Below are 12,500 nucleotides of genomic sequence, written 5' to 3'. Positions count from 1 at the left end.
TCCTAGTCTGTCTATGGGCAGCAAGCCCACACTGAATCAAAACATTTAAAAATCACAAAACAGCAGTTGTGACACACACATGCATCACTGACCAGCAAACAGCAAAACGCTGAGAGATGCTGACCTCTACTCCTACGCACATCACTGATGACAGCCTTACAGTCTTGCAGTCTAGCCAGTGGAATAACATGAGCAGACATCAGCGTTAAAGGATGTCTTATAACAGTCATCCCTCTGCAGTCTAGAGATGACAGGGCCATTGGCTAGATTTAGCATGCTCTCCAGGTTGAGTTGCATATATGTGTTGTGCATTTATTCTAGGTTGAGTTATATATATGTGTTGTGCATTTCAGTGTTTTATGCAAGTGTATGATGTTGCTGTGTTGTGCATGTAAGTGTTTTATATACGTGTATTATGTTGCTGTGTTGTGCATGTAAGTGTTTAATGCAAGTGTATAATGTTTCTGTGTTGTGCACATAATTATAATGCAAGTGTCTAATGTTGCAGTGTTGTATATAAGTGTCTAATGTTGCAGTGTTGTGCATGTATGTGTTTTATGCAGTGTATAATATCTCTGTGTTGTATATAAGTGTTTTTATTTAAGTGTATAAGACGCCGTGTGAGTGGAGAGATTGCTGCTCACCTGAGATTTCCCTCCAGTTGGAGTTCTCAGAGTTAAAGAGGAGGTTTTTCAGCAGGACAGCCTGAGAAGCAAAGATGCACACGCAAACACAGGGAATCATTTTAGACAAAACAACACATTTGCTTACCAATACACTTCATTGAAATACATTATTATGAAAAACAGCATTCTTATTAAACGGAATAAGGATAGATAGATTGCAATGTGACATTAAAGGCACCCAGTGCAACTTTATAGGCTTGAGACTCGAAAAATAAACATTCAATTTCTAGTCTTTTTTACACGTAGTAAGTTTCAATAACTCCATACCATTGCATATCGACATTCAAGGAGCAAAGATAAGACGTCGTTGTGTTGTGAGGACTGATAGAAAATCGTAAACAACAACAATCGCCGGTGGGGAGAGGCCCATTGGTGGCACGAATAAATAAAGGGCTACACTCTTGCGGCTAGTTTTAACACTCTTTTTAATGCCCAAAGTATCAAATAATGATGCAAATGTGCTAGTATGGTGAAGTAAATGTCAATATCATAAAGATTGTCTTATCCAGAATATTTCCATTTTGATGCCCTAATGTTGCACTAGGTGCCTTTAAGTCCAATACAGCTACAGGAAGAAAGCACAGATAACAAGCGGCATATCAGTGTCACCAGTAACCATTAACAAGCGAAACCAACTATAAAATAAACTATCTTACATAACTTATTTCAGGGGTAATGCTGGCTTATTTGGAGTAGGTTTACAAAACACCTGCGTTTGCAAAAGATGGCTCACTCACCTGTACAGGTGCAATAATTGCGCACGGTCCACCTTCAAACTGTTCCAAGGCGGTGCGCTCCGTTTCGCTGAACACAAAACCTTCACAAGGAAATATTCACTAGTCACTACATGAATGTATGTATGCATGCACCTCAAATCATGATTTGTTTATGTATTGTTCTTCTGTATTATCTAGCCTCAGTCAGGGCATTGCTGCAAAAGAGCCCTGTGCTCAGTCAACTCTCCCTGAATAAACAATAATGAGGATGATGATACTTTCACCAATGTATTCTCATTCTTCAAGGACTGTCAGACAAGATGCCAGAGTTACCTCTCCTCCACTGACGACTTACCCTGGGTCCATCTCCTAAAGAGCGATGGCGACATGCCGCTGCTGTTCGGTCGGCCCCACACCAGGTCCACCACTTCTTTACTGAACTCTGACATTTCGACGGAGTCTGATTCCAGCCTGGATGTGATACAACTGCGGTTCCAAACTGCACATGCAGATCCGTGGCTGGATGGAGGGCTGGCTCCTGGCGAGCAATCGGATCGGGTCTATGGTGCCGAGCTAGCTCGATCGTGCTAGCTGGGTGCAGGCTTGACTGTTGGTGTTCAGCTTTCTCTCTCGAAATGAAGCAGGTGGCATTTGCCACAGAGACGAGCAAACAACACTGCCTGTCTGTGATAGCTAAAGTTAGTTACATTAGTGAAATATGTATATACATACGGTTAAACACAAGATACCCCTCTGTAATTGAACTAGCCAGCTAACGTTAGCCTGATATTGTTGAGTAGTTCATAGCTAACAGCTGCCTAACTCATTGACAAATGTGGAGAGAGCTGTTTATAGTGGAGCAATCTGGTTCGATAATTAATTTAGCCAGCCAAGACACTTAAGTTACAGGACTCGTAATGTGTTTATTTACATTCCAGTATGGTGCATTTGCAAGCTAATTTAACATGCGATAGCCACAACACTGAAATTCACCAGAAACGTTAAGGAATAAAATGTAATAATTTCACTATTCAGTATTCGAGCTAGTCGGCTAATATTAGCAAAGGAGGGTTAGTTTCACTTCGCTAGCAAAATGCTGTAAATGCTTTGAGGTAAGCTGTAGATTTCAGCAACTCTATAAAAGAAGGCAACATGTGAAATTACCTTAAAAACAATTCACGTAACAGCAATTCATGGTGTACGTTAACTTACTTGATAATTCTGCCTCAGTCCTGGGATAAGACAGCCACTTGACGTTTACCTAGCTAGCTACGAATCTGTCCTGCTAGCTAATGGTAGCTGGCTAGCAAGGAGTCGCCTGATGTTTGTAATGCTGTGATAAGCAAAGGCTTGTTGGAAGCTGCAACCAAATAGACCTCGCTGTAGCGCAAATTCTTCAAAAGCCCGGGTTAACACATTCACTGACAGGTGACTTAAAATGTGATTCAAAATTGCTAGCTAATGTAAGCTGACTCACTATCCAACCAGTCGGTTTATTTACTATGGTCACTACAAACATGCGCTCAACAGAAATGGAACTACACGATTGGTCCAAATCCAGAAGGTTCCAGTGATGAAATGAGGGCGAGTCATTTTAAGGATCTGCTATTGGCTCTCTTTGGGATCACTCATGTCAGTGTCTCTCTCTGTCAGTCATCCTTCCCGCCTTCTTTCCCATAAAGAGGCTTTTAAATGAAAGCTCATTTGAGCCCTTACCGACCTTTATAAATGGCATGTAGTTCTAATTCTTGTGAGACAACAGACACTTGCTAAACACATCTAACGTAACCATGTAATGTAAATATTACAACTCTCACGTAATACATGCATGTGACATCATGTTTTAAACAAATTAAGGGATTAAAGCTATTCCATTACTGCTAAGAGTGAAGTTTACGAACGCTACGAAAACTCTGAATTTGCTCGTGAATTTAAACAACACTATCAGACCAGTAGTGAAGTGCAAACATCACCTGCACTATGTGCATGAATACGTTAATGCTATTACTGACAAAGAACGCGTGAGGATAAGTTCCCCCCATTTGTCTTATATGCATAACACCGTGACAATCTGCAGTCACAGAGATTTTAAAGATGAATGTTACAGCGGAATGAAGTGATGATGTAGCAAGTAACTGCGACGCGTTGTTGAAAAACGTTTCAATCTGATCATTTGTCCTTTCTTAGTTTCCGTAGACGAATGGGCACACGTGTAAATGCACTCTTGTGGTAGACGGAGGAAAACGCAGCCAGCTAGTGCCACACAGTACGGCCAGTAAAGATTTAGCTAGATAGTCTAACTTAGTTATTATAACTCAAGTTTTGCCATATTGCCACACACAACCCTATACGTATCTGAAACCATGGGAGGGCAAGCGAAGACCAAAAAGAAGAGCAAGCCCAAGAAGACCCGTTCAAATGGAGGTTTGTCAACTTGAAGTTAGCTGTTGTTAGCTAAAATGACAACTGTTAGACAGTCAGATGAGCGACTCAACCTGCCTTCTATTTCCCAACGGAGTAATATTGCTGGTCCTTATTGATATTAAATGTAAACTGTGTACATTGTAGTTCTACGCAGGAAATTATGTTACATTCCTAGAGTTGTTAGGGATTGGGAGTCCCCAAAGCGGTCCAACCCCCTCTCACTGTCACATGCAAGTACTCGTTCCTCAGGGAAAGTGTGTGTGTGTGTGTGTGTGTGTGTGTGTGTGTGTGTGTGTGTGTGTGTGTGTGTGTGTGTGTGTGTGTGTGTGTGTGTATCCTGAGATCTCAGTGAGTCCATGCTGGATAGCTAGAGAGCTATATTGGCTAACCTTCTTGACTTTAAAGTGAAAGTCCTCTCTATGGCAGAGGTGGTGTAGACACACACACTCTGAAATTAACCTCTGCATTTAACCCATCCAGGGAAGTGACACACACACACACACACACACACACACAGTGAAGTGAAGTAACACTAACCCGGAGCAGTGGGCTGCCATTGGCGGCGCCCGGGGAGCAGTGATAGGGGTTAGGTCTTGCACAGTAAACGAGTACACATGCTTTTTCACGTATGTCATGTATGTCCACCACTAACTGAATCTGTCGCACTGATGCAGTAGGTGCCGGGCTAGTAGCCTTGACCGCACAGGACCGCATGCAAGTGAGGATGCACGAAAAAGCAAGGAAGAAAACGGCAGAAAAGTACACCGTTGAGCAGCTGTTGGAAAAGGTAACCTGGAGTCGACTCGTCAGTGGGTTGACCTGTCATTAAAAAGCCAAAACATGTCATGTAATCTTTCCCTGTTTAACCGACTGAACATGTGTAATCTGAATCAGAAATCCGAAACAGATTTATTGTCGAGTAGGTGTATACCTACCTGAAATTTGCTCTGGTGTATGGGTGCATACAGTAAACATACATACATACACACAACAAGTACTACACATAACATAAAACACAGAAACTCACTAAGTACTACACATAATATAAGTACTACAGAACACAGTATGGAAACATATATATATATATATATATATATATATATATATATATAAAAAAAAAAGAGTGTATATACAAAAGTAAAGGTAAAATGCAGGGCAGGAGTGCAAAAGTGAGTGTGCAATGGAAAGAAGTGAAATGTGAGTTAACATAATCTGCTTCCCACTCCCTGTCACCCCACAGACGGAGGAGAGCATGGATAACTTTGACTTCCCGATGGCCCGTCTGTTTTGCCAGCGTGCCCTGGACGTGGAGCCCACTAACCTGGAGGTCCTGGAGATGATGGGCAACATCTGCGCTGAGATGGGGGAGGTGGACAGGGCCGAGCAAATATCCTTTCAGTTTCCTTCCGCTGCTGTTTACTAAGTTACGTTTCTTTTGTGGCTGTTGATACCAGAGCCACCAACATTTTGCGGCAGAGTTAACATATGTGGAACAGTTATCTTCGTGGAACAGTTATCTTCGTGGAACAGTTATCTTTGATGTTTGATGTTTGTTTGCAAACACACACACACACACACACACACACACACAGACCCACACACACACACACACACATTTCTGGTGTTAGTGTTGCTGTTCAGCCTGTGCGTTCGCTCCTTGTCTAGCAGTGAAGGTGTTTATTATTATTATTATTATTATTATTATTTCTGGTGTTAGTGTTGCTGTTCAGCCTGTGCGTTCGCTCCTTGACTAGCAGTGCAGGTGTTTCTGAAGGCAGTGGAACATAACGTTTTATTATTATTATTATTATTTCTGGTGTTAGTGTTGCTGTTCAGCCTGTGCGTTCGCTCCTTGACTAGCAGTGCAGGTGTTTCTGAAGGCAGTGGAACATAACGTTTTATTATTATTATTATTATTATTATTATTATTATTATTATTATTATTTCTGGTGTTAGTGTTGATGTTCAGCCTGTGCGTTAGCTCCTTGACTAGCAGTGCAGGTGTTTATTATTATTATTATTATTTCTGGTGTTAGTGTTGCTGTTCAGCCTGTGCGTTCGCTCCTTGACTAGCAGTGCAGGTGTTTATTATTATTATTATTATTTCTGGTGTTAGTGTTGCTGTTCAGCCTGTGCGTTCGCTCCTTGACTAGCAGTGCAGGTGTTTATTATTATTATTATTATTTCTGGTGTTAGTGTTGCTGTTCAGCCTGTGCGTTCGCTCCTTGACTAGCAGTGCAGGTGTTTATTATTATTATTATTATTTCTGGTGTTAGTGTTGCTGTTCAGCCTGTGCGTTCGCTCCTTGACTAGCAGTGCAGGTGTTTATTATTATTATTATTATTATTTCTGGTGTTAGTGTTGCTGTTCAGCCTGTGCGTTCGCTCCTTGACTAGCAGTGCAGGTGTTTCTGAAGGCAGTGGAGCTGAGCCCAGACCAGGGTCACGGCAAGTACATGTACCTGGGACAGATCCACACCAGTCAAGAAGCCATCAACTACTTCAGGAAGGGCATCGAGATCATGATCAACACTCTGGACACACAGCATACCAGTGTGAGTATGCTGCATGGCCACACACACACACACACACACACACACACACTCTGGACGCACAGAACACCAGTGAGAGTATGCTGCACGGCCACACACACACACACACACACACACACACACATACACTCTGGACGCACAGAACACCAGTGAGAGTATACTGCATGGCCACACACACACACACACACACACACACTCTGGACACGCAGAACACCAGTGTGAGTATACTGCATGGCCACACACACACACACACACACACACACACACTCTGGACACACAGAACACCAGTGTGAGTATACTGCATGGCCACACACACACACACACACACACACACACACACTCTGGACACACAGAACACCAGTGTGAGTATGCTGCATGGCCACACACACCATATCTGAATGAGGGGAGTGGTGTATCGGAGGGTGTCTCCAAAATATTCAGTAAACATTTATATTTGTTTATTTGGCAGGCCAGGTTAAACTTGGCATCCTTTTCTGTGGGAGAAATATAAACCCCAAATTAATATGTCAACGTCCACTTTTCAGTACTGGACGTTTAGAGTTCTAATCATGAATTGTCTAAAAAAAAAAAAAAAAACAGAGGAAATACATTATGTGATTTTTTTGCTAAATAATGTATAGATGAAACATGTGGTTGGATGTAATACACAAGTCAATCCAGCAGGGGTCAGTGTTGTTCCTCTCTCTTGCCACAGGTATGAATGAAGGGAGCATGGCACTGCCATAGGTCATGTCTTCGTTTGCTACGCGCCATACATACCTTCAGTGTTGAATAGATGTTCAGTTTCCTCGTGCTGGTAATGTTAGATATGCAAGTATTGCGTAAATTAACACTTCATTGTTCTTTTGTATAAGATTAGATATGCAAGTAAATTAACACTTCATTGTTCTTTTGTATAAGATTGACCGCAGGACGCTGTTACCCTGTTGTTTCACACAACTTAAGTGTTATTTTGTTGGCAACATGTCTGAGATCTTTCAGTTAGTTTTGTTTGTGTGTGTGTTTTTATAGAACAGCACAGCGGCGTTTCCTTTAGCGCCAGCCTCATTCTCATTTGTCAGTTGTCAGTAATTGTTTTGGTCTCTGCAATAGATTGCAGGAGTGAGTCAGTAAGCGAAGGCTCCCTGTCTGGACTGGTTATCTGTGTCTTGTTTGTGGGATCCAATCACCGCTCTGGCGTCTGCCTCTGGTCCATTCCATCTCCCCCATCATTAGTGCTGACTCCATTAAGGGGAGACAGGTCTTTCTTTGAAACTCACACACCACACAAGGAACAAATTAATTGACAGGAGATGGAGGGCTGTGGAGACAGAGCTAGGCTGGGGGTGGAGGGCTGTGGAGAGAGAGCTATGCAGTATTGGATGGAGAATGAGGGCTGTGTTCAGAGCTAGGCAGTATTGGATGGAGAATGAGGGCTGTGTTCAGAGCTAGGCAGTATTGACTGGAGAATGAGGGCTGTGTTCAGAGCTAGGCAGTATTGACTGGAGAATGAGGGCTGTGTTCAGAGCTAGGCAGTATTGACTGGAGAATGAGGGCTGTGTTCAGAGCTAGGCAGTATTGACTGGAGAATGAGGGCTGTGTTCAGAGCTAGGCAGTATTGACTGGAGAATGAGGGCTGTGTTCAGAGCTAGGCAGTATTGACTGGGTAGAGAGCTAGTGAGGAGGTGGCGGTGGAGGGTAGAGAGCTAGGCAGGAGATGGAGGTGGAGGGCTGTGCACAGAGATAGGCAGTATTGACTGGAGAATGAGGGCTGTGTTCAGAGATAGGCAGTATTGGATGGAGGTGGAGGTGGAGGGCTGTGTTCAGAGATAGGCAGTATTGGATGGAGGTGGAGGGCTGTGCACAGAGATAGGCAGTATTGGATGGAGGTGGAGGTGGAGGGCTGTGCACAGAGATAGGCAGTATTGACTGGAGGTGGAGGGCTGTGCACAGAGATAGGCAGTATTGGATGGAGGTGGAGGTGGAGGGCTGTGCACAGAGATAGGCAGTATTGACTGGAGAATGAGGGCTGTGTTCAGAGATAGGCAGTCATGTTTTATATCAGGGGGACGACGTGGCCTTCCTGTTGTCAAGCGTGTAGGAGAGCAGTGAAATAAAACAAAAAGTTTAGAAATAAAACAAAAAGTTTAGAAATACTACAACTGCCAGTGTGGGTTTTGATGTTTTCCCTGGACATGTTTGGAGCAGCTCGGAGGAATCGGGGTGATTCATGCCGTCAGACTAGCTTTCATCTTTCACCTGCTGTCGTCTGTCATGGCGTGTATTGTTCCCATCGTCTCCCTCTGGAAACACAGACAAACACGCACAGACATTCTTGCCTCCATAACTGCATCGTTTCAGCAAAGAGCTGAGATGGTCTAACAGCTTGTTTGTCTGTCACATGTACAGAAACATCTTGCTCCTTGTTTCACATCTACTTGTGTGTGTGTGTGTGTGAGTGTCTGAGTGAGTGCCTGTCTGTCTGTCTGTCTGTCTCCGTTGGTTTGGTTTGGCAGTGTAATCTCATAGTTCTTTACATTTCAACTCCCATGCTCCGAAACAACAGAGTGTAGTGATTGGCTCCCGGAGAACAGGCCGAAACAGCAGAGAGTAGTGATTGGCTCCCGGAGAACAGGCTGAAACAACAGAGTGTAGTGATTGGCTCCCGGAGAACAGGCCGAAACAGCAGAGAGTAGTGATTGGCTCCCGGAGAACAGGCTGAAACAACAGAGAGTAGTGATTGGCTCCCGGAGAACAGGCCGAAACAACAGAGAGTAGTGATTGGCTCCCGGAGATCAGGCCGAAACCACAGAGAGTAGTGATTGGCTCCTGGAGAACAGGCCGAAACAACAGAGAGTAGTGATTGGCTCCTGGAGATCAGGCCGAAACCACAGAGAGTAGTGATTGGCTCCCGGAGATCAGGCCGAAACAACAGAGAGTAGTGATCGTGCGGCTCACAGGCCTATAAGCACAAGGGCTGTGGAAGATAATCAGAGCCAATGCAGTTATTGATAATCAGAGCCAATGCAGTTATTGATAATCAGAGCCAATGCAGTTATTGATAATCAGAGCCAATGCAGTTATTGTACAGTTCACTGATACGGCTAATATACTGGAGATGAGATTAATTTAAAAATGAATTTCCATACATCTCCCGATGACAGTGGAATAACAGAAGTAATCCTGGAGTTGTTGTGACCCTGACCAAACACAGGGTGATGGGGGGAATAAAATAAAATAAAGGAATACATTCTCTGTCACAGCGAACTTAAGATGGCTGGACGGATTCTGCTCCCACAATCTTTTTTTTTCTTTTTCATTTTTGCCCTGTGTTGTCTCATGACCTGGTCAAAATGGAGCAGCAGAAGCCGAGGTGCTTATAAACCGTGACGGCGTCCACTATACAGGCATTTACCCTCCTCACACACACCCACACACACACACACACACACACACACACACACACACACACACACACACACACACACACACACACACACACACACACACACACACACCCTAACCCACCCCACAGTCATTAACCCTCCCCACGCACAGGTTATGACGTGGGTTCCATTAGGCTGTGCAGATTTTTATGGGACACGAGTAAATCCATTAGAATGTCGTGTTGGCATCAGCGTAATGGCTTCACAGTTGAACACCTCCTTCCCTCCTCTGCTGGCTGTGATTGCATTAGAGACCACTTCCCCTCCACACACACACACACACACACACACACACTCACACACACTCACACACACACACACTTCCCCCCCATTTGTTCTCCCTGATCAAATCCCAGGGAGATGGCCGGCCAGCAGCCGACTTCTGAACAGAACCGGCCCACAACTGGCCTGGGACAGACTGCTCCTGTGGAAGACAAAACACAGCTTCTGATCACACACCTGTGTGTGTCTGTGTGTGTGTGTGTGTGTGTGTGTGTGTGTGTGTGTGTGTGTGTGTGTGTGTGTGTGTGGATGTTGGAGAGCCGTGGCGGCTGTGGGCCGGATCCGGTCCAAAAGGAGCCGTCACTATGGGCGTCACTAAGGTGCATCAAAATACACAGTTCCAGCACATTGATCTGTCTGGGTGCTCCGAGTGTTACCTTCCATGCAAAAACAATAAATGCATTTTTTTTTGCTATCGTTCTCTGGTGCCGCTTTGGTTTCAATGTTTGGTTTGAAGAAGAACTAGAATGTGCATGTCCTGAAGGAAATACCAGTGCATAAAATGCATTTTCATATTATTCACATGTTGTGTTACACCTCGAAATCTCAATGATTTTTCCCAAAACTTTGCAAAGGTCATTTTTATAGATGCCCGAAGAAAATGCAACCCCAGACGGTTTGAAATGTTGAGACTTCATTTTTGCATTGCAATTTGATGCACCCTAATAGGCGTTAGGCTCCCAGACTGCTCCTGCCGAAGACAAAACCAAACACAGCCTTTGATCACACGCTTGTGTGTGTGTGTGTGTGTGTGTGTGTGTGTGTGTGTGTGTGTGTGTGTGTGTGTGTGTGTGTGTGTGTGTGTGTGTGTGTGTGTGTGTGTGTGAGTGTGTGTGTGTGTGTGTTTGTGTGTGTGTGAGCCATTTTGTGCGCGTTGTAGTAATGTTAATGCTATTTTAATAATGTTTATAGGTCTTTTATTCTTTTGTGATAGGCTGCCTCTGCTGTGGAGGGGGCGTCGGCTCCGGGTGAAGAAGGCGGTCCTATCGTGACAGGGAAAGACGTGGCGGTGGCCTTCTGTTCCGTAGCAGAGATCTACTTCACAGACCTCTGGTGAATCACACACACACACACACACACACACACACACACACACACACACACACGCTCACACGCTCACATATCTACTTCACAGACCTCTGGTGAATCCCGCACACTGTTGGACACACACACACACACACACACACACACACACACATACACACACACACGCTCATGCTCACACACACACACACACACACACACACACACGCACGCACATGCTCACATATCTACTTCACAGACCTCTGGTGAATCCCGCACACTGTTGGACACACACACACACACACACACACACACAGACACACACACACACGCTCACAGATCTACTTCACACACCTCTGGTAAATCATGCACACTGTCGGACAGACACGTTCACAGACAGCGGCTCACAAAAAAGTGCTTGCACACACACATCACCTGGGTCACATGGAACAGGACACATCTGCAATAATGACTTATTCAATCTATCGATTCACAAACAGAGAGATCTCCTTTCTTGGTTTGGGCGTTAGGGTAAGGGTGTTTATTTCAGGAAAGCTGTGTGTTACCTAAGAGATCTACTTTCTTGGTTTGGGCATTCAGCTATCCTGGAGTCTATTTCAGGGAAGCTGTGTGTTAGCTGAGATCTCTTGAGAGAGCTGGAGAATAGCGGTTGTAAACACCAAAATGCAAGTCATGGGCTAGCGAGCAGTCTCTTAATTGGTTATTATTCTCCCTCGCTCCAAGCTCCCCCAAAAGAAATGAGAAGAAAAACACTCATTTGTTTATTTATTTATTTGTTTTCTTCATCTGTGCTAACTTCAAAATGACCGTTTCCCCCAAAAAGGAAGAATTCTCAATTGCTCGATTTCTAGATTTCAATACATGCTGTATGGACTCTAACTTATGATACTAGCATCGCAAAGAAAAAGATTCTTTCTAGACCTTGCCACCAGGTACCAATGAAGGGAAATCATTAGTTATTGCGTTTGCAAAATGCTTCTAATCATTTCGCTTTCATATGAGATTCACTGGCAGTGGCATTTTGGCACAATGTCTTGACGCGCATCCGCGCCCTCGGAGTATAAGCCCTTGCTAAGTGTTTTGGGGTGTGTGTGTGTGTGTGTGTGTGTGTGTGTGTGAGAGAGAGAGAGACTGAGCCCTTGCTAAGGGTTGTTGTGTGTGTGTGTGTGTGTGTGTGTGTGTGTGTGAGAGAGAGAGAAAGAGACGGAGCCCTGGCTAAGTGTTTTGGTGTGTGTGTGTGTGTGTGTGTGTGTGTGTGTGTGTGTGTGTGACGGAGCTCTGCTTCAGTAGAGGGGAGTCAGCTCGGAGAGCAGCAGGTCGGGAGGGGAAGTGTGTGTGTGTGTGTGTGTCG

General features: G+C 44.4%; 3 protein-coding genes across 3 annotated transcripts in view; 2 read left to right on the top strand and 1 right to left on the bottom strand.

Annotated features, from left to right (window-relative positions):
• The window catches only part of mindy3 (MINDY lysine 48 deubiquitinase 3), a gene marked incomplete at its 3' end in the record, with an annotated part of 32,105 nt that extends 29,255 nt beyond the window's left edge, over positions 1–2,850 (bottom strand). Inside the window, exons 1-4 of the mRNA XM_080857335.1 lie at positions 2,615–2,850; positions 1,758–2,086; positions 1,424–1,503; positions 645–705 (exon numbers count right to left, since the gene is read on the bottom strand). Of these exons, the coding sequence (XP_080713461.1) occupies positions 645–705; positions 1,424–1,503; positions 1,758–1,851 (235 nt within the window). The 5' untranslated portion in view covers positions 1,852–2,086; positions 2,615–2,850. The remainder of the gene's footprint in view (positions 1–644; positions 706–1,423; positions 1,504–1,757; positions 2,087–2,614) is intronic.
• LOC308380751 (E3 ubiquitin-protein ligase TRIM35-like) overlaps positions 1–12,500 on the top strand; it is a gene marked incomplete at its 3' end in the record, with an annotated part of 284,739 nt that overhangs the window by 115,829 nt on the left and 156,410 nt on the right. The window lies entirely within an intron of this gene.
• The window catches only part of LOC308380797 (uncharacterized protein), an 84,259-nt gene continuing 75,412 nt past the window's right edge, over positions 3,654–12,500 (top strand). Inside the window, exons 1-5 of the mRNA XM_080858203.1 lie at positions 3,654–3,826; positions 4,501–4,613; positions 5,067–5,213; positions 6,231–6,380; positions 11,040–11,158. Coding sequence (XP_080714329.1) covers positions 3,766–3,826; positions 4,501–4,613; positions 5,067–5,213; positions 6,231–6,380; positions 11,040–11,158 — 590 coding nt within the window. The 5' untranslated portion in view covers positions 3,654–3,765. The remainder of the gene's footprint in view (positions 3,827–4,500; positions 4,614–5,066; positions 5,214–6,230; positions 6,381–11,039; positions 11,159–12,500) is intronic.

This window comes from Sprattus sprattus (assembly GCF_963457725.1).
Source record: "Sprattus sprattus genome assembly, chromosome: 19".
NCBI classification, from domain to species: domain Eukaryota; kingdom Metazoa; phylum Chordata; class Actinopteri; order Clupeiformes; family Clupeidae; genus Sprattus; species Sprattus sprattus.
Note: the sequence above shows the minus strand (reverse complement) of the source record. Positions and strands in the feature narration are given on the sequence as shown.